Source organism: Emydura macquarii, unplaced genomic scaffold (assembly GCF_026122565.2).
Source record: "Emydura macquarii macquarii isolate MOO-44397 ecotype Brisbane River unplaced genomic scaffold, CSIRO-AGI_Emac_v2 contig_1851, whole genome shotgun sequence".
In the NCBI taxonomy this organism is placed as follows: domain Eukaryota; kingdom Metazoa; phylum Chordata; order Testudines; family Chelidae; genus Emydura; species Emydura macquarii.
In genome coordinates this window covers 236662-256674 of record NW_027131988.1, presented here as the reverse complement: position 1 = coordinate 256674, position 20013 = coordinate 236662, and the positions used below count along the sequence as shown (strand labels likewise).

Below are 20013 nucleotides of genomic sequence, written 5' to 3'. Positions count from 1 at the left end.
CCCTGCCCGGATGCAGGGTTTGTTGTGTGTAACCCGCCCCAGACAGACGCTGTCCAGCCTCCTATCCACATCTCCAGTGAAGGAGCTGCCACCATCGCCGAGGTCTCTGCTCCGCTGTGCTGCTGCTCTTACCGTCAGGACGTTTTTCCTGAGGTTTCCTCTAACTCTGCTCTGCTCTAGTGTGCTGAGGTTGTGACCCACCCCGATTCCCAGATCCTTCTCCGCAGGGCTGCTGCCAAACTGAATCTGTGCATTTGTTTTTTCTTCCGTAACTGCAGGACCTTACACTGGAATTTGTTCAATTTCATTTTGTTGCCTATAGCCCAGTTCTCTCATTTATCAAGATCCCTCTGAATTTTGGCTCCCTCCTCCAAAGTGCTGGCAGCCCTCCCTGCTTTGTGTCATCAGCAAATGTGATCAGTCTGTTCTCTATGCCTGCGTCCAGGGCATTAATAAAACACTGGGCCCAGAGCAGATCCCTGTGGAATCCCACTCGAGACCAACCTCCAATCTGACATCCTTCCATGAATCGTTACTCTTCGTTTGCGGTTCTTTGTTTGTGGTTGTTTAACCATCTGTGTATCCACTTAACGGTCTGTGCCCCGCAGATGACCTCTGCTCTGACATTCCCACCACCCGTCTGTCTCTAGGTCTGTCCCAGCCGGACACCCCAGCCATGGGCCGAGCCCTGCCACCGTGTCAGGATGCCGGGGAACAGGAGATCATGGCTCAGGGGCCCTCCCACAGGACAGGGGATGCGGCTCCTCCAGCAGCCATGCTGAGGGCCCTGCTCCTCGCCCTGCTCTGGAGGGGTAAGTAAGCGGCGCCTGCAGCCCCAGCGCAGGGGAGGAGCAGAGCCCGTGCTGAGCAGGGCCGGGTCTGTGCCAAGGCTTGGAAGGGAGACTGGCCAGAGGGGGAGGGGAACCCAGTGCCCCAGTGCGGCGCTAGAGGGCTCTGAGCGGCAGGGAGGGGGCTCGTTGTATGGAGGGAAACTAAATGTAGTGACATTTGGTGGAGGACCCGTCACCCAGGGCTGGGCTCGCTGGGGCTGCGGGTTGGGAGTGAGGGGCACCGGCAGGGCGGGGCTGGGGGAGCTCAGGGTTGGTCTGTTCTCTCCATCGGTCCCAGTTCGGTCTCTCTGTCCCTGCAGGGTCCCTGGCCCAGGTACCTGGTTATTCCCTGACGGTGACGCGGTTGGTGTCGGTGCAGGAGGGTCTCTGCGTTCTCGTCCCCTGCAACTTCACGTACACAGCCCGGTACGACAACAACAATCCCCAGGACAAACTCTATGGACACTGGTACAAGGGTTCTGCTAATTTTTACGCTGATCTGCCCGTGGCCAGCAGTGACCCCATCCGGGGGATGTTGCAGGAGACCCGGGGCTGGTTCCGGTTGGTGGGGGATCCTGCGCATGGCGACTGCTCCCTGCAAATCGACGACGCCCAACGGACGGATGAAGGGAGATATTTCCTTAGAGTCGAGAGAGGATCTTTTAAACACAGCTACCGCATCTTTTCCAGTTACACAGAGCTTTGGCGGGACCTATCCTGCCTGCTCATCTTGTCCAGTGCTGGGCCCGGTCGTACGGGGAGCTGAGGATGATGACCTCTATGTGGAGACCCAGGAGGGTGACTTCCTGACCCGAAACTTTGAGGCTGGGAGCAAACCCGTGACTACCCTGAGCTAGACCAAAGCCAACGAGTCCCCGAGTATCGGCGCAGGAGGGGTCAGGCACCTGGAGCTGTTGAATCTCAGCAGAAGGGATGCTGGGGAGTATCGGTGCTGGGCGAAGAATCCCTACGGGTCGGCCAGCCGGGCCCTGCGTGTGCACATGCAGGGTAATGTGCTGGGGGGCCGGGCTGCTTCTTTTTCGGGTGCTGTGTGGTCAAGTGAGTCTGACGCCTCCCGCACCGACCCCCAGCTGCTCCCCCACCATCCCTCGCAGATCCCCTGCCATTCCTCTGGGCCATGCCAGCCCTCCCGCACAGTGAGACCCCCCAACCCCTCTCCCAGGCTATCCCAGTCGCCTTCCCTCTAGCTTCCCCAATGGGTGCCCCCCCACGTGGCTATTCTACCCCTCCCCTTCCCGCTTGCACCTCATGGGTCCATCCTTGATCGGTTTCCCTGAAGGCTGGAGGTGGGGGCCGGCACCCCCCAGTGCAGTGGCTAAGAAGACAGCTAACGGGACCCAGGGGGACAATCTGGCCGATGATGCCGGCCTGATCTATAGTAACATCATAAACCTTTGCACGGTAGGTACCTGGGACTGCCCTTCCCACCTCGCCCCATCTCTGCCCCCCACTTCTTCTCTTCCCCCCTGCTTCCAACCCTCTTCACTAATGCACGAATATCAACCAGCCTTTCACCAGAGAATCCAACCCTTCAGGCATGCCCGGTGCAAGAAATGCACTAACTCCCCCCTCAACAACATGGGTTCCCTAAACCGCATGTGATCCGCTCCGGCGTGCAGCCTGCAGAAAATGCATCTCATCCCAGGGGTCTTGCTCAGACAGGCGGAAAGGCAGCGAATGCATTCATGTGCTTGCACGACGTGCACGGGACTAGATCGTGGCTGAAATGCTGCGAACTCCTGGGCATCTCCCGAATACACCATCCAGGCAAGAAATACATTTCTGCGGCTGTGACTAGTGTGAGGTACCTGCGATCAGCCAATGCATGCAGGGTGCACTGGGCATGTTGCAAATATATGCAGCATGCAGAAAATGCAATGGATGCATCAGCGTAGATTATGCAGCTACGGGATGCGTGGGATGAAATACTGCATGCACGGTGCGTGAAATGTACACAGCCCCATGCAGCTTGCTAATGCATGGCCCATGCAGGCAATGCAGAGAAAGCGTTAACTGAGCTGGTGCTGACATAGGGTGCAGAGGATCGGCTCATGCCTGCAGCGTGTGTAAAAGGCACCCAAGCCCCTGTGTTGTGCTAGTCCATGCCCAGTGTAGGAAATGCATTTGCATGGAGGGAGGGGGAAACAAGGTCTACGGAACCCCATGCAATCAGCTCAGCAGGATGGATGCAAGTCTCCTGCACTGCCTGGTGTTTCTACCTTGCTTCTTGCTCAGGATGGCACGACTCTGGCAGCACGCCTGACCAAAGGCATCCAGGGTGGGGCCGCAGCAGCACAGGGCCCGTCAGGCCCCGGGGAGCTGGCAGAGCTGCACTATGCCTCCATCGACTTCTCCAAGAAGCAGCACAAAGGGGGGCAGCCCCCGAAGGATCTCACCATGGCCTGTGATCTGAGTCTCAGGGTCTGTGCAGCACGCAATAGGCTGGAGGCCCAATCTCAGCCAAGGTTTCAAAAGCACGATAGCAGCACAAATACCAAGCAGGCCTAGGACCTTGCAGGTCGTCCGTCCAGGTTTTCACACTATTGATAAAGGTAATAGCGGTGATGCAATATATGTCACCGTCTGTGAGACCTTTGACTTGATACCGCACGTGACTGAGATTAAAAAGCTAGATGGATATAAAACTACCGTGGCCAGATTCAACAGCTTCAAAACTGGCTAACTGATAGATCTCAGAAAGTAATTGTAAATGAGGGATCACCATCGAGGGAGGGTGTTTCCAGTGGGATCCCACAAGGGATCTGTCCTTGGCCCTGCGCTATTTAACACCTTTATTAAAGACCTGGGAGGCAACATCAAATCATCCGTGATCAAGTTGTAGATGACACAAAACTTGGGGGAGTGGTAAATAAGGAAGAGGACAGGTCGGTGATATTTGCAGGCTGGGGAACTCTCCTGGGGAGGCAGGGACTCTGAAAATGATTTGGGGGATAATCGGCTGTACACGAGCTGAAGATGAATCTGCAAATCACTGTCTGCAGAGCAAACAGGAGCGACCCCCAGCTATTCCCAGGTATCGCTACAGGGCAGGGAGTGGGGCACGGGGCCTTTCCCCTCTAGGGGGCGCTAGCTCTGACTCGGCCCCAGGGTGGGGCTGGCTGGGTCAGGGCAGGGGTTGCAGGATCTATCCCAGGCTCTTGCTGTGTTCCAGCTCCCAGAGGCGGCCGCACTCGGGCATTTATTGAAATCAGCTGCAAACTCGTGTTCATGGCGACTGGATTCTTGCTGGCCTATTACCTCACCCTGCTCTATTACAGATGGTAAATCAGCCACCGACCCCCCTAACATCCCACCCACCCCCCGACCCACCCACCTACCTATGGATCTATCCATCCCCATAAACCCCAGCGATCCATCTACCTATCTCTCTATCTATCTATCTATGAATGCAAAAGAGCTTAAACAGTTATGTATGAAGAGAGAAATAACCCTTAAAGGGGATATCTCAGAGCAGAGAATGAGAGATCTGCTCAAAGACAATGACCTGAAAACAGAGTCTCCAGCTGACTCCCCCACAGTGATAGCAGCTGCGGAAGATGGGCAGCAAGCCTGGAAAGATAGCCGGCGTCTTCAGCATGAGAGACAAATTGCAGAATTTCGCCTGTGGGAAAAGCAAAAGGCAGCTGAGATAGCCGAGCGAGCTGAGGAAAAGGCTCATCAAAGACTGATGGAAGCAGCCAGAATCCAGTTCGGGATCCAGGAAGGGGAAAAAGGCTGCTGCAGCAATCTGAGAATTGTTCGCTTCTAACCATCAAAGATCTGGAAAGAATCTGTCCCATTTACAGAGATAATGAGGATATTGAAGAGTTTTTGTCTACTTTGGAAAGACTCTGTGATATTCATCAGGTGCCTGACGAGAGAAGAATGCCTGTTCTTCTCACCAAATTGACTGGAAGAGTCAGGAAGGTATTTAATGAAATGGAGTTAGAGAATACATTGGATTATGTAAAGTTTAAAGAAGCGGTATTGCAAAGGTTTAAAATTATTCCCGAGTTTTATAGGCTGAAATTTAGAAATGTTAAGTTGTCTGATCATGTTACCTATGTTGAAACTGCTCATAAACTGCTTGGATATATGAAAAAGTGGATTGAGGGGGCAAAAGCATGTAATAGCTATAGCAGAGTTATTGATTTGTTTGCTAGAGAACAGCTCCTGGAAATAGCACCCCACCATATCAGGGCAGCTGTGCTTGATAACACCTTGATAGCATTTTGTAAGTGCATGAATTGCTGATGCTTTCATAGAGAATAGGAACCATGAGAGGCACAATCCTCAGGGAAAAGCAACCTCTATTCAACACAGATTAAAAGGGAGGATGGGCTCAGGAATAAGACTAGACCCAGCATGGCTAGGAAGTCTTATACAGACCCAGAATTTAAAACCTCTTACCCAGGGGGAAAACCTGTTACATGCCACCTGTGTGGACTCGCTGGCCATATAAAGCCAAATTGTCCAAACCCTGGGGACAGGAATAATCCAAGGCCAGCAACCCCCCAGCCACAATCAATTCAAATGCTGTCACCTTAGGTACAGAGACTGCCCAGAGAACTGTTGGCCCTGCCACCTTGTGTCTGGAAACAAACACGGCAGGTGTTAATGCTGCCACGTTAGTAATCCCTGGTGGGGGAAGTGAGGGTTGCCTCACTAACTATGTGAGGGCAGAGACAGAAAGGGGCAATGAGGCATTCATAAAGAGTGCCAGGGTCAATGGGATTGTATGTACTGGATGGAGGGATTCCGCCTTCGAAATTACCTTAGTTAAAAGGAATTAGTCCAGGAGGAGGATTATTTGCCAGATAGGAGTGTGAATTTGGTGGCACTTTCTGAATACAAGGTAAAGGTGCCCTTAGCAAAGATCCATTTCGAGTGGGAAGATTCTCAAAGTGACATGGTGGTGGGAGTTCGAGAGCTTCTCCCAGTGGATGTTTTAATAGGGAATGATATTGTAGTTATTAATAGGAGTGTCAATGTCATAACCCAGTCCCAAAAAGAGTATGAATGTAAATCTTCTGTGTTACCTGTAATCAACGGGGAAGTTTGTGAAGGAGGGGTGCATGACTCCCAGTTGTCTGTGTCTAGGCAGGCATGCTGTGACAAGGAAGAGAGTGTCTTTAGCCTTGGGATTGTGGAAAACAGCAGCTTGTCGGTTCAGAAAAGCAGTTTATCTGCTGAGGGAGAAACTGTCTCCAAATGCTGTTTGTTGGGAGTGGCACTTTGCCTGTTAAGGAAGCCACCCCAATCTCCAAAAATTTGTCCAGGAACAGCCATGTCGGCTGGGACAAAGGGGAGAAAATTTCCAATTGTTTGAATGTTAAGGATAGCAGTTGATCTGCTGGGGGAGAGTTGGTCTGCAGTGTTCTGTCTGTGAAGCAGGCAGAAAGTACCTCTCAGCTTATGCTGATGCAGGATTTGTCAGTTGTACCAGAGTTGGTCCTGGACTAAACTGAAACCCAGAAAGAGTCTGTTAGGGCTCAGGAAAATGTTTCTTTAGAACAACCTCTAGCTGAAGAGGGAAAGGACATTTCTGTGGAAAATGGTTTGTTGCCTAAAACTGCTCCTGAAGGAATAAAACCTGCTGATGGCTTTTGCAAGCAGTTTTCTGCAAGTGAAGGGTGTGAAAGCGAATTGATTAAGTTGGCTCAGGATGAGTCGCTGCCTGTAGCAAGCAACAGCTTATATGTAGAGAGACTTGGTTCAGTTTCTAACTGCCAGAGCTTTTCACATGTGGATGGATTCACTGACTTGGTTTTAGAAAGATCCAGTTTGGAGACTTTGGAAAAGGTTCCAGATGGGGTGGAAATCATTAGGAAGCTTAAACAGCCTGTAACCGAGGGGCTGTGCTTGATCAGTATAATGGGCAGGCAATGATGCTGGAACATGACTGTCTCCAGGCTGCTAGCTCTGTACGTGAACAGAGAGTGTCTCCGTTTCGGAGGGAAAGTTGGGCAGCTGAAGCTACACAGCAGGACAGATGTGCTGTTGATCTCTTGGGAAAAGAGGGGGTGGCAGACAAACTCTCACCTCTGAATGCTTTGGGTATATTGTGTAGTCACTTAGTGGACTCAGGTACATCTGATGCTATGTGGAGTCTGTGGAAGAACACAAACTCAGGGGTCCTTACTTACAAGTCCGTTGCCTGCCTGACAGCGGGGAGGAAGATCTTCCCACAGCTGTTAGCATGGAGGACTTCTCTCTGGTGTTGCCAGCTAAGAGTGGGTTGGATGTGCATGGGACGGCTCTGAATTTGAATGAAATTCAGAAGGAGTTTGTTAGGGTTCAACAAGAGGATGTTTCTTTGAAGGAGGCCCAAAGTCTAGCTCCAGCAGAAGAAGGAGCAGGCAGGTTTTTCATGCATGGGGGCTTGCTATACAGAGATTCCCCTACAGGGAAAAAGCAGCCTCATGATAGAAACTACCAGCAACTTGTAGTACCTGAGGGATATAGAAGTGAGTTGTTAAAGTTGGCTCATGATGGTTCCTTTGTAGAACAGCTGGGCATAGAAAAAATCTGTGACAGGCCAAAGCAAAACTTTTATTGGCCTTACCTGTCTGACACAGTGAGGAGTTGTTGCAGAAGCTGTGATTTGTGTCAGACGTGCAAGAGTTTGAAGGGTCCTAGGAAGGCCCCCCTGCAGCTTTTGCCCATTACTGGGGAGGTGTTTGCCAGAGTGTCTGTGGATATTGGGGGGCCACTCCCTAAACCTTCCAGAAATGGGAAGAAGTACATTCTGGTGTTGGTGGATTTCACCACCAGGTACCCTGAGGCTGTAGCTTTATCTAATGTTGAGACTGAGACAGTGGCCACAGATCTGTTTACTGTTTTTAGCAGAGTGGGTTTTCCCCAGGAAATCTGGTCAGACCCTGGTGCCAGTACCCACTATTGAGCTGACTGAACCCTTACAAATGTTTGTAAAAGATGGAATAACATTGTGACCTCCAGAGTGAACCTTAGAAAGAAAAAGCCTGTTTTAGCTAAACATGAGTTTGCTGTTAATATTAGGGCCAATGTTAAGTCTTGTAATTAATTTGTTGCTAATGCCAGAAACTGTAAAAATGTACCCTGTGCCTGATACCTTGTAAAACCCTCGAAACTTGCTAGAAACTGTGTTCATATAAAAGCAAAAATGAAAAGTTTCTGTGATGCATTCAGCAGTGTTCAGGAACACCCCTTTCTGCATCAATTTTGCGTTGGGGGTGTCACGCTGGCTGGATTGGGGAGAGGGGCATTTATTACATTGTTGGACGTCAGTATGTCAAAATAATAGTAACGCATGTGAGATACGCCATGTCAGGTACTGTTAGAAAGGCTGTAACGTGCTAAGTAAGATGATAATGTTTGTGCTCATGTGTTATGTGTGTGATGGAAGTTATGGATATCTCTGAGGACAGGCGTTCAAGTGGCTGCACCCCAGTGTTGGATGGGACCCGCTCACCTGCTCTCTGCGGCTCTCGCCCGGCCCCAGCTGGGGTGGAACAAACTCCCCAACTGGAAACTTCCTGTTGTGCAAGAGCAGCTCAGCAACCAGCTCCCAGCACAGCCGCGACGCCCACACACAGAGGGGCAGAGCTGACGTGTCAATGGCGGGGGGCAGAGTGGGCTGGGGTCTGGCTGGGAGGACAAGCCGGGCTGGGAGATTTGTTCGGGCCTGGCCGTCGGGGCTGGCCCCAATGCCCCGAGGGGGCTGTGTTTCTTTTAGGTATAGGTTTTTCCCTGTTGCATCTCAGCGCTGGGTGAGGAGCCCTTGTATAACGAGTCCCCACGCCCAACCCCAGAGGTGGCTGCACGTCAGCAGCAGGAGAGGGATCCCTGTATAAGCAGCTCCCACTCCCCATCCAAGAGATGGCTGCATCTTAGCACAGGGCGAGTGGTCCCTCTGTAAACAGCCCCACACTCCACCCCAGACTCAGCTGCATCCCAGCTCTTCAATGGACAGACAGTAGCTGTGGCTGTCCCTGGAATGCAGCTCCCTTTACTGAGACCGGCTGAGCCGGATCCCATCACCAGGGAATCTCCTTTGTGGGGCGGCCCCAGACTCAGGGTTCCTAGTAGCTGTGAGGGCGTTTGAGGAACTGAGAGAGAGAAAACAAATGTCTGTGCTCAGTGGACTGGCTACAGTTTGCAGATGTCTCCCCTGCTGAGACACCCAGGTCCCATTCCCACCCCACAGAGCCAGCCTGTCCCCCACCCTGGAGCATATCACAGCAAGCATCCCCTACGGACAAAGGCTCCGTGCTCCATTCCCCGCCCCACAGATCCAGCCAGTCCCTGCCCTGAGGCAGATCGGTGCTGTCTCCTCCTAGAGGGAAAAGTCCCTGTGACCCATTCCCACCCCCTGCCTAAGTCCCCCTCGGTGGGGCCGGAAGCCGGCTCTGCGTGGGGCATGGCCTGTATCCGTGTGACAATCTCTCTTCTTGGCCACAGAGATTTCCAGTGACTGGAACCGGGTTAGACGACGTTCTAGGGCCAGATTCACACACTGACTTCCCCTTCCTGCCTTGAAATCTCTCATCTCACCCCAGCCCTCGCCCTGACACTCGCGCCCGCTCCCTGCCAGGCACGTCTCCTCACACCCAGTACTGGCCATTGGAGCCGGGATTCACCGTCCATCCTCACCGGGAACCTGCTGTTCCAGTGCGCTGTTCCCAGCCCACCTGCACCAGAGACGGACGCATCTCAGCTCCGGGTAAGTGTTTAGTGTCTGCAGCTCATACAATGCGTTCAGAGGTGTGGGTTGCTGACGTTAAAACGTTATCTTGTTACTGGAAGAAGCAGTAATAAAGGGTCACAGTGTGAGAGGGGAGGAAAGCAGGACTCCTGGGTTCTATCCCAGCTCTGGGGGGGAGTGGGGTGCAGAGGGGCTCAGAGCCAGGAACCTTGCATCTGTCGCTGGCTCTGGGAGGTGAGGAGAGTCTACTGGGTTAGTGCTGGGGATGGGGGCGGGGAGCCAGGACTCCTGGGTTCTATATCGAATCCCAAAAGCAATGTGCCGCCTGCCCCTGTTGCCGGGAGGCCACATGCAGCCCCAGGCGGAGGGAGGGGAAGTCAGCAGGAGGCTGGTGCTGAATTTCTGTGGGAGCATCTCCCCTCCCCGCCCCACGTCCCCAGCCAGCCCCACTTCTGCTTTTGGGTTCCTCTGCATGCTGCTTCCCCGGCTCCGAGTAACAGACCCAGGGGAGCCAGGGCTGCAGGGGCAGGTGCTGGGCTCCTCTCTGCAGGTCTAGGGGTGAGTAGAACTTGGGGGGAAGGAACTGGATGGTCTGCACAGACCGGTCGGTGCCCTCAATCCCGACCCGCAGGCACCTGCTCCTCCTGCTCTGAGATCCCCACCCCACAGCTCTGCCAGGGCCCCTCACGCCCGAGAGGGTCCTACCCCAGGACTCCCCCACCACGGGGGTCATACTGGAGCCGTCAGCTCGGGGGTGGGGGCACGTAGAGCAGGGACTTCCCCAGCTCTCATCTCTGAGCGTCCTTCCCAAAAACACCTGAGGGCAGCCGGGGACGGTGGGAAATGCGGCTGCTGGGTTCCCCTTCCCCAGGAGTCAGGTCTGGAGCGGGGGAGGTGCAGGCACTGTGGAGGGGGCAGCTATAGGTACCCCACAGGGAGCACATCCGTGTAAACACCCCATTGGCCCTGAGGATGTGGGTCCGTTCAAAGATAAAGACCCCTGGGGATCCCAGACCCCGCTCAGGCCAGGGCAGCCCCCCCCAGCACAGAGATGAGGGTTGGGTCTCTTGGGGCCCACAATCCCCTGCTCCCCCAGCCCCAGTCAGAGGGACCCGTCCAACCCTGCTCTTTGCTGGGGGCAGGGCATCGGCTATTGGGGGAATCCGGGCTGAGACCCGCCCAGCTCGCTGCACCAGTGACCAGCTACAAGGCTCCAGAACTCCAGCCTTGCCCAGAGGGGGAACCTCCCTCTGATTGGCTGCCCTCCCTGCTTGCCTGACTCCCAGGGAATAGCAGCCATTCGGGATTGTTTTAGGAGGGAAACTGATCCTCCCTCCCCTCGGGAGCTGGTAGGAATTTTCAGGTAGCACGGGGGAGCGACACCAGCGCCGGGCGGGGAGGAGCCGACGGGCCGCACACAACAGGGTGTCGGAGACGAAGCCCGAAAATGACGATTGTCACAGCCGATCTCGGGAGTTTCCAGCCTTTTTAGCCACTCGCGCGATTCTCGAGCCAATCTCGGGCATTTTCAGACAATGTCACGACGTTTAGAGTAAATCTGGGGATTTTCAGTGAATTTCAGGGGATTTTCTGCCAGAGCCGTGCTGCTCCCTGACATCTCGGGAGTTTTAGCGGATCCCAGAATCCTGGCACCACAGAACCACAGGGCTGGAGGGGACCTCGAGGGGCGTCTGGTCTGAGCCCTGCCCGGATGCAGGGTTTGTTGTGTGTAACGCGCCCCAGACAGACGCTGTCCAGCCTCCTCTCCACACCTCCAGTGAAGGAGCTGCCACCATCTCTCTGCTCCGCTGTCCTGCTGCTCTTACCATCAGGACGTTTTTCCTGAGGTTTCCTCTAACTCTGCTCTGCTCTAGTGTGCTGAGACTGTGACCCACCCCGACTCCCAGATCCTTCTCCACAGGGCTGCTGCCAAACTGTATCTGCGCATTTGGTTTTTCTTCCCGAACTGCAGGACCTGACACTGGAATTTGTTCAATTTCATTTTGTTACCTATAGCCCGGTTCTCCCATTTATCAAGATCCCTCTGAATTTTGGCTCCCTCCTCCAAAGTGCTGGCAGCCCTCCCTGCTTTGTGTCTTCAGCAAATGTGATCAGTCTGTTCTCTATGCCTGCGTGCAGGGCATTAATAAAGCACCGGACCCAGAGCAGATCCCTGTGGAACCCCACTCGAGACCAACCTCCAATCTGACATCCTTCCATGAATCGTTACTCTTCGTTTGCGGTTCTTTAACCATCCGTGTATCCACTTAACGGTCGTTCTGCCCAGCCCACATTTCTCCAGCTCACGTAGCGCAATGTCACGTGGGAATGTGTCAAAGCCTTGCTGAAGTCCAGGTATATTATGTCCCCCGCATTCCCCCGTCCACCAAACCAGCTGCCCTGCCAAGGAAGGAAATCAAGCTGGTTCGGCAGGACTTGTCCTTGGTCAGTCCACGCTGGCTGCTAGTGATCACCCGTCACCCTCCAGCTATTGGCAAATCGAATGTTTTATACTTTGCTCTAGCAGCTCCCCAGGTATCTAGAACAGGCTGACTGCTCTGTAGCTCCCTGGATCCTCCTTTACCCTGTCATACATCGGCCCTACACTAGCCCTTCTCCAGTTTTCTGGGACTTCTCCTGTCATCCAGGAGTTTGTAAATATTATTTCCAGTGGCTCTGAGATTTCTTCAGCTAATTCCTTCAGTGCCCTCGCGTGAATAGCACCTGGCCCCGCTGATTTTGAATTTATTCACATTGCTCAGAAGGTCTCTGACATGTTTTTTGGTTGTCCCGATCTGCTTCCCTTCCCCCCATTGCCTGCGGTAACTTCGCCGTTCCTCCAGTCACCGACTGTTTTTGTGAGAAGACTGAAGCAAGGCAGGCACTGAGCAGCTCTGCTGCCGATCAGCTCCCGTTACCAGCTCGTCATTGTCTGCCCAATCGCAGGATTCCTAGAGAAAATCTCAGGATTTTTACCCAATTCAAGGATTTCTTTGGCTCAACATGTCAGGACCGTCCGGTGATTTGGGTATTTTGGGGGGTGACCCAGCTGCCAGCAGCTCCAGGATCAGCCCCTGCAGAGCCTGGCAACACTGATGGACCCAAGGCCAGATCTGTCCCCTCCAGACGGCCTCTGCTCTCACATTCCCACCACCCGTCTGTCTCTAGGTCTGTCCCAGCCGGACACTCCAGCCATGGGCCGAGCCCTGCCGCCGTGTCTGGATGCCGGGGAAGAGGAGATCGTGACTCAGGGGCCATCCAACGGGACAGGGGGTGCGAACCCCGCTGCAGCCATGCTGAGGGCCCTGCTCCTTGCCCTGCTCTGGAGGGGTAAGTAAGCGGCGCCTGCAGCCCCAGCGCAGGGAGGAGCAGAGCCCGTGCTAAGCAGGGCCGGGTCTGTGCCACGACTTCGAAGGGAGACTGGCCAGAGGGGGAAGGGAACCAGTGCCCCAGTGCGGCGCTAGGGGCTCTGAGCGGCAGGAGGGGGCTTGTTGTATGGATGGAAACTAAATGTAGTGACATTTGGTGGAGGACCCGTCGCCCAGGGCTGGGCTCGCTGGGGCTGCGGGTCGGGAGTGAGGGGCACCGGCAGGGCGGGGCGGGGGGAGCTCAGGGTTGGTCTGTTCTCTCCATCGGTCCCAGTTCGGTCTCTCCGTCCCTGCAGGGTCCCTGGCCCAGGAACCTGGTTATTCCCTGACGGTGCCGCTGTCGGTGTCGGTGCAGGAGGGTCTCTGCGTTCTCGTCCCCTGCACCTTCACGTACCCAGCCTGGTACGACACCGAGAATCCCCAGGACAAACTCTATGGACACTGGTTCAAGGGTTCTGCTGATATTTACTGGGATTTGCCCATGGCCAGCAGTGACCCCAGCCAAGAGGTGTCGCAGCAGACCCGGGGCCGGTTCCGGCTGGTGGGGGATCCGGCGCGTGGCGACTGCTCCCTGCAAATCGAGAACGCCCGACAGACGGATACAGGGAGCTATTTCCTTAGAGTCGAGAGAGGATCATTTAAATATAACTACTGCGTCCGATCCGGTTACACTGAGCCTTGGATCTCCGTGCTGAGTAAGTGGAGCCGCATCCACCTCTCCTCACAGCCACCATCCCAGCACTACCTGGGGCCCGGTTGGGGCCAGCCCCGCTGGAGGTGAAGGCCCCGTGCCCCAAGGTAATTCTCTCCCCGTGTCTCAGGGCTGACGGAGAAGCCAGAGATCCAGATCTCACCGGTGCGGGGGCTGCCAGAGACGCTGGTGGCCGGGGAGCCGGTGACTGTGACCTGCACGGCCCCTGGGCTTTGTTCCGGGACCTCACCCAAAATCACCTGGACGGTGCCATTCAGCGACACACCCAGGGACGTCTGTGTCTCGCTGGTGAATGGCACCAGGGCTCACAGCTCCGAGCTGCGCTTCACACCCGCCCGGGGCGATGATGGGAAGAATCTCACCTGCACCGTCACTTACAGCCCAGCACCGGGACCTTCCACCAGCAGAGCCGTCAGCCTCCAAGTCTGCTGTGAGTGACCCCGGCCCCTCCACCCCGGCCGCCCCAGCCCCCTCTGCTGGGATCCCCACCCCTGCGCTACCCCAGACCTGCCCCCATCCCCCTCCCAACTCACCCTCTGCTGGGATCCCCCCCGCCCACCATGCACCCCCAGCCATGCACCCCACCATGCACCGGCCCCTCCCCCTGATATCTTGGAGCCCCTCCTCTCTTGGGATTATCACCCCTTCCCTCCCCACTTAGCTGTAGCAAACCCCTCTCTGCCGCACCCCCAGATCCCTGTCCCTCCTTGGCTGGGATCCCCTCCAGCCCCGGCCTCCCCATCTTCCAGAATCCTCCTCTGCTGGGATTCACCCCCCATTCCAGCCCCCTCTTGCTGGGCTTCCCCCCTACACAGACCAGCCACCCCAGTTCCCCTGAGATCCCCCGGGGCTATCCCACCTTGTCTCCTCCACCCCTACCACCCGCTGCCGGGATCTGTGCATGCTCTGTGTGGGGCAGAGTGTGAACGCGACCCCGTCACTGTCTGGCGCTAACCAGCGTTAAACCCGCTCCGGGCTCCGTGTCCAGAGACCTCAGCCGGCCCCGCCCCAGGCACAGCTCCACTGACGGCCTGTGATCCCCACGTTGCAGATCCAGGGCAGAGGGAAATGCAGCGGCCGCCCTTGTGATGAGAAGGATCAAGTCTGGCATCGTAGCCACGTCCCTTGTTCCCATCAGCCCCAGACAGATTTCACAGGGACCCCGTGTGGGAGCCCAGACCCCAGTCCCAGCCCGCACGTCTGCACCCACCTCGCATGACACGTCCAGGCTGCCAGCACAGACCCGCAGCCCGACCCCCACCCCACTGACCCAGGCCCCGGGACTCGGCGCCGTGGGTCTCTGATGGTCGTGTGGACCTGCCCGCCCAGGCCTGGCCCCTGGGTACCAGCTCGGCTGTTCCAGGCGTGGCTTTTAGCCGCCCCTCTGGGTGCAGGCTCGCGGCAGCGTTACAAAATACACGGCCTGGCCGGCCACGCCAGGCTCCTGGCAAAAGCCGAGGGACGGGAGAGAGACGAACCGGGGGGAGGCAGGGGACCCACAAAGGGGCGAGTCTGACATCCCGGGTGGGGGCAAGGATTCAGCCGGAGCCGGCGGAGGGGCCGGAGTGGTTCAGATCTGTCTCTGCCGCCCTCGGGAGGACGTGTTTGGGGACCGGGACGCTGAGTGCCCGGCTCCCAGCAGACGGTGGCACCGAGACGGTGACGCTCGCCCCAGCACCAGGTATTTTTTTCAGGACCCAACAGCGAGCGACAGGCAGAGCAGCCCGGCCCCTCGTTACTGCATCCGCCAATTAGGCCTCATTTTGGACCCCTCAATTTTGGCCCGTTGGGTTTCGACCCCACACGGGTCTGGTTCCCAGGCGTGAACCTAACTCGGCCCTGGGGCTACGTCAGGCGCCTTTCGGGCCGGATTCACTTGGGCCTCTCGTTTCCGTGTCCCACCCACGGTTCCTGCCCAGGGGATTGTGACACTTCAGGGACGTTCCCGTCTCCCCGCTGGGCTCACAAGGAGGGTCAATGTCCAGGCTCAGTGATGACGAGATCCCCCCGCTGCTGTCCAGCCCCCTGACCCCACGTCTGGTTTGTGTTGCAGACCCGCCTGGGCCCCCCAACATCACCTGGACCCTGACCAGGAACAAACACCCCGGTGAGAGGCTGCGCTGCGAGTCCCGGGTGTCAGCGAGCGCGTCCTAGGTCCTGCTCTGCCTGCGCTCAGGGCCAGGGGCCAGGCTCAGCCGGGCCAGGCCGGTTCGTGCCCAGAGGGGAACCACAGGGAAAGCTGCAGGGCTGCAGGGAGGGTGGTGGGAGGCGCAGGCCCAGGCCCCTCTGTCTCCAGACTCCAGTGCGGCGCTAGGAGTCACTGACCAGTAGCAGGAGATGGGTTAGGAAGCGATCTCTGCAACGGAGACCTGCTGCCATGGACATTCACCGGGATTGTGGGCCCCACTGCAGAGGAGCCATGTCTCTGCACCGGTGGAGAGTCCATGGATAACTTGCACCTCACCCCAGAGTTGGCTGCATCTTGGCTCCTTGACAGGGGATGCCTGGAGGGACCTAACCCACCTGCTGATCTCTTCCAGTGCTGGGCCCGGTCGTGCAGGGAGCTGAGGGTGATGACCTGTTTCTGGAGACCCAGGAGGGCGACTCGCTGACACTGATCTGTGAGGCTGGGAGCACACCCATGGCCACCCTGCGCTGGGCGAAAGACAACGAGTCCCTGAGTCCCGGCCCGGGAGGGGTCGGGCGCCTGGAGCAGTCAAATCTCAGCAGAGGGGACGCTGGGGAGTATCGGTGCTGGGCGGAGAATCCCTATGGGTCGGCCAGCCGGGCCCTGCGTGTGCACGTGCAGGGTGAGGTGCTGGGGGGCCGGGCTGCAGGGAGTGGGGCGGGATGGGGGGTCAATAGGGGTGCTTGACTGCAGGAGTGGGGTCAGAGGTCCTTGGGGGGTGTTGGGCTGCTGGGGGCAGAGAGGGCCAGTTCCACCCAGGAACGGGGTGGGAGGCACTGGGGATCCCTGGGCTCCAGGCAGTGGGGCGGAAGGAGCTGTAAGGGGAGCCTGGCTGCAGGCACTGGGACACGGCTCCGTGGGGGGCTGTGCTGCAGGGGGCAGGGTGGTAGCTCTGTCAGGGTGTGGGGCTGGGGTATGTGGGTGTCGCTCTCCAATCTAATACGTTGCCGTGGGTATTTCTGCCCTAGAGAGCACTCTGCAAATCACTGTCTCCAGAGCTGACAGGAGCGACCCCCAGCTATTCCCAGGTATGGCTAGAGGGCAGGGTGTGGGGCAAGGGCCCTTTCCCCTCTAGGGGGCTGTGGCCCCGATCCAGCCCCAGGGCAGAGACTGGCTGGCTCAGGTGTGAGTAGCTCCGTGTTATTCCCATCCCCAGAGCTCTCCACCCTGGTGGTGAACGGCTCGCAGCTCACGGCCCAGGAGGGCAACTCCCTGCGGTTCCTCTGCTCCATCGCCAGCAGGTCCCCGGCCACGCTGGCCTGGCTGAGGGGGGGCCGAGCCATCAAGGACACGATCTCAGTGGGAGAGAATCGGCTGCAGCTGGAGCTGCGTAATGTGACGGTCGAGGACGGGGGGCTGTACGGGTGCCAGGCCCAGAGCCAGGAGAGATCTGCCCAGGGGACGTTCCAGCTGCTCGTCGAGTGTGAGTGGGGTTAACTTGCGTGACTCCCTGCCCCTGGGTATTAGCCGGGTCAGCTGACAGCACTCCCCATACTGGGCATTAGTGGGGTTACCCCAAGGGACTCCTTGCCACTGGGTGTGAGTAGAACTAACCCCTGGGAAGCTGACACTGGAGGGCAGTGGTGTTAACCCGTGGGACTCCTCGCCATTGAGTATTAGCAGGTGTCACATAGTGCCTGGCCCCTTTAAACAGAGACAGGACCAGCCCTGGCTTGGCCTTTATTAATTATCTGCTTCCCAGCATTAAGGAGGCGGCTCCAAGGGCCGTGAGCGCTCCGGCTGATGGCGGAGCAGCAGGTAGGCTGGTGTGAAGCGCAGCGAGCCAAGGATAGGGCTGGATCAGCACCTGGGGGCCAGCCAAAGAGATGCCCCAGTGCAGAAGAACCTTCCTCTTTCGTGGTCCTCTCAGCTTGGCCTTTGTTACCCCCGGGGGAGGTTTGCTGGTGACTTGTTACAGTTGGGCTAACCTGTGGGACTCCCTGCCACTGGATATTAGCAGGTTAACCTATGGGATTCCCTGTCACTGGTTATTACTAAGGTTAACCCGTGGGACTCCCTGCCACTGGGTTTCTCTGACTATTGCCGCTGTGTCTCCTGCTCTCCCCAGACAGCCCCCGGCTGGGGACCAGGCTGAACTCGTCCTGCCAGCGCCAGGGGCCCCGTGTCAGCTGCAGCTGCTCCCTGCGCTCCCACCCCCTACCCAGGCTCCAGTGGCAGGTGGACGGGGAGGTCTCGGCTGGGAACGACTCGTGGGGGGCCCTGCAGGTCAGCTCCTGGGCCGATGGGGACGAGGCCATCAGCACCCTGAACTGGACGGGGAGCGGGGACAGCGGCCCCAGGATCTTCTGCCTCGGCTCCAACCCCTATGGGACCTACGCCGCCCTGCACTTCGACCTCAGCCCCCCGGGGGCAGGTGAGACACTCGGACTCCTGGGTTCTGTCTGGGACTCGGGAAGAGGAGTGGGGGCTAGTGGTTAGAGCAGGGGGCTGGGGTCCAGGACTCCTGGGTTCTCTCCCCAGCCATGCCTCACACTGTGTGATTTTTGCAGTTGCGGAGGAGCCTGCCAGCCTGCTGGGCCTCGGGGTGGCCTGTGGGCTGGGGGTCGCCGTCGGCTTCTGCCTTCTCGGGTGCTGTGTGGTCAAGTGAGTCTGATGCCTCCCGCACCAACCCCCAGCTGCTCCCCCGCGATCCCTCGGAGATCCCCTGCCATTCCGCAGGGCTATGCCAGCCCTCCCCTACAGTGAGACCCCCCGAAGCCGTTTCCCCGGTTATCCCAGTCCCCTTCCCTCTAGCTTCCCCCAGTGGGTGCCCCCCCCATGGCTATTCTACCCCTCCACTCCCCGCTCACACCTCCTGGGTCCATCCTTGATCCGTTTCCCTGCAGGCTGTGGAGCCGGGGGCCGGCACCACCAAGCGCAGCAGCTACAGAGACAGCTAACGGGACCCAGGGGGAGCAGCCGGCTGACGACGCCGGCCTGATCTATAGTAACATCAGCAAGCTCCCCATGGTAGGTACCTGGGACTGCCCTTTCCACCCCGACCCATCTCTGCCCCCCATGTCTTCTCTCCCCCCTGCTTCCAACCCTCTTCCCTAATGCACGAATATCAGCCAGCCTTTCCATGGGGAATCCAAACCTCCAGGCATGCCCGGTGCAAGAAATGCATTTCCGTGGCTGCCTGCTACGGTGTGAGGTGCCTGTGATCAGCCAATGCATGCACAGTGCACTGGGCATTTTGCAAATATATGCAGCATGCAGAAAATGCAGCACATGCATCGGCGTAGATTACGTAGCTACAAGATGTGTGGGATGAAATACTGCATGCACGGTGCGTGAAATGCGCACAGCCCCATGCAACTTTCTAATGCGTGGCCCGTGCAGGCAATGCAGAGAATGCGTTAACTGAGCTGGGAATTGGCTCGTGCCTGCAGCGTGTGTAAAACGCACCCAAGCCCGTGCATCCTGCTAGTCCACGCCCAGTGTAGGAAATGCATTTGCATAGAGGGAGGGGGAAACAAGGCCCAGGGAACCCCGTGCAATCAGCTCAGCAGGGTGGATGCAAGTCTCCTGCACTGCCTGGTGTCTCTGCCTTGCTTCTCGCTCAGGATGGCACGACTCTGGCAGCTCGCCGGACCAAAGGCATCCAGGACGGGGCCGCAGCAGCGCAGGACCCGTCAGGCCCCGGGGAGCTGGCGGAGCTGCACTACGCCTCCATCGATTTCTCCAAGGTGCAGCACAAAGGGCAGCAACCCCTGCAGGAACCTGCCATGGAATACTCTGAGATCCGGCTGAAATAGCCCCGTCGCGCTGTGGCCCGGGCTGGGCCGGACATGCTCAGCCCATGCCGGGGGCAGATGGTCACAGCGAGGAGGGAAGGGGGTCGGGAGTCAGGGATCAGTCCCGGGAAGGGGGAAACCTGGGTGCAAATCCCTGCTCCTCCCAGGACTCAGGACAGAGTCAACTAGGCCTTGGAGGTGCTGGAGCTCTGCATTGTGGGGAGGCATCTCAGAGTCCTCTGCAGCTGGGTTCCAAAAGCCTGCACAGAACACACAACCCCCAACCTGCCAAAACCCCACTGCCCCAGGGGGAAAGAGACCTAGCTATAGAACTCATGTTGTTTTTGCTGTAGAGGCTACCCCTCTGGAACTCTTTGATATATCAGTATTTCAAATTGTGCTGTCTGGGTAACACCTCAGACAGGATGGCTGCAGAACAGTAGCCTGCTTAATGGCCCATTAAGAAATTTG

General features: G+C 57.2%; 1 protein-coding gene across 1 annotated transcript; it reads left to right on the top strand.

Annotated features, from left to right (window-relative positions):
- The first annotated feature begins 8156 nt into the window (after positions 1-8156).
- Positions 8157-19563, top strand: LOC137159327 (sialic acid-binding Ig-like lectin 16). The gene is made up of 12 exons (XM_067557486.1): positions 8157-8163; positions 12706-12867; positions 13202-13600; positions 13727-14047; positions 15671-15724; positions 16158-16436; positions 16777-16833; positions 16962-17228; positions 17874-18179; positions 18316-18409; positions 18652-18775; positions 19372-19563. The coding sequence occupies exons 1-12, from the start codon at positions 8157-8159 to the stop codon at positions 19561-19563; spliced, it is 2262 nt and encodes a 753-aa protein (XP_067413587.1).
- Positions 19564-20013: the final 450 nt, after the last annotated feature.

Excerpts from the sequence above, each read along its gene's own strand:
- LOC137159327 (XM_067557486.1), top strand. Across the intron at positions 13,601-13,726 it reads GCCTTGGATCTCCGTGCTGA|GGCTGACGGAGAAGCCAGAG; the intron begins GTAAGTGGAGCC and ends CCCGTGTCTCAG. Across the intron at positions 16,834-16,961 it reads CGACCCCCAGCTATTCCCAG|AGCTCTCCACCCTGGTGGTG; the intron begins GTATGGCTAGAG and ends TCCCATCCCCAG.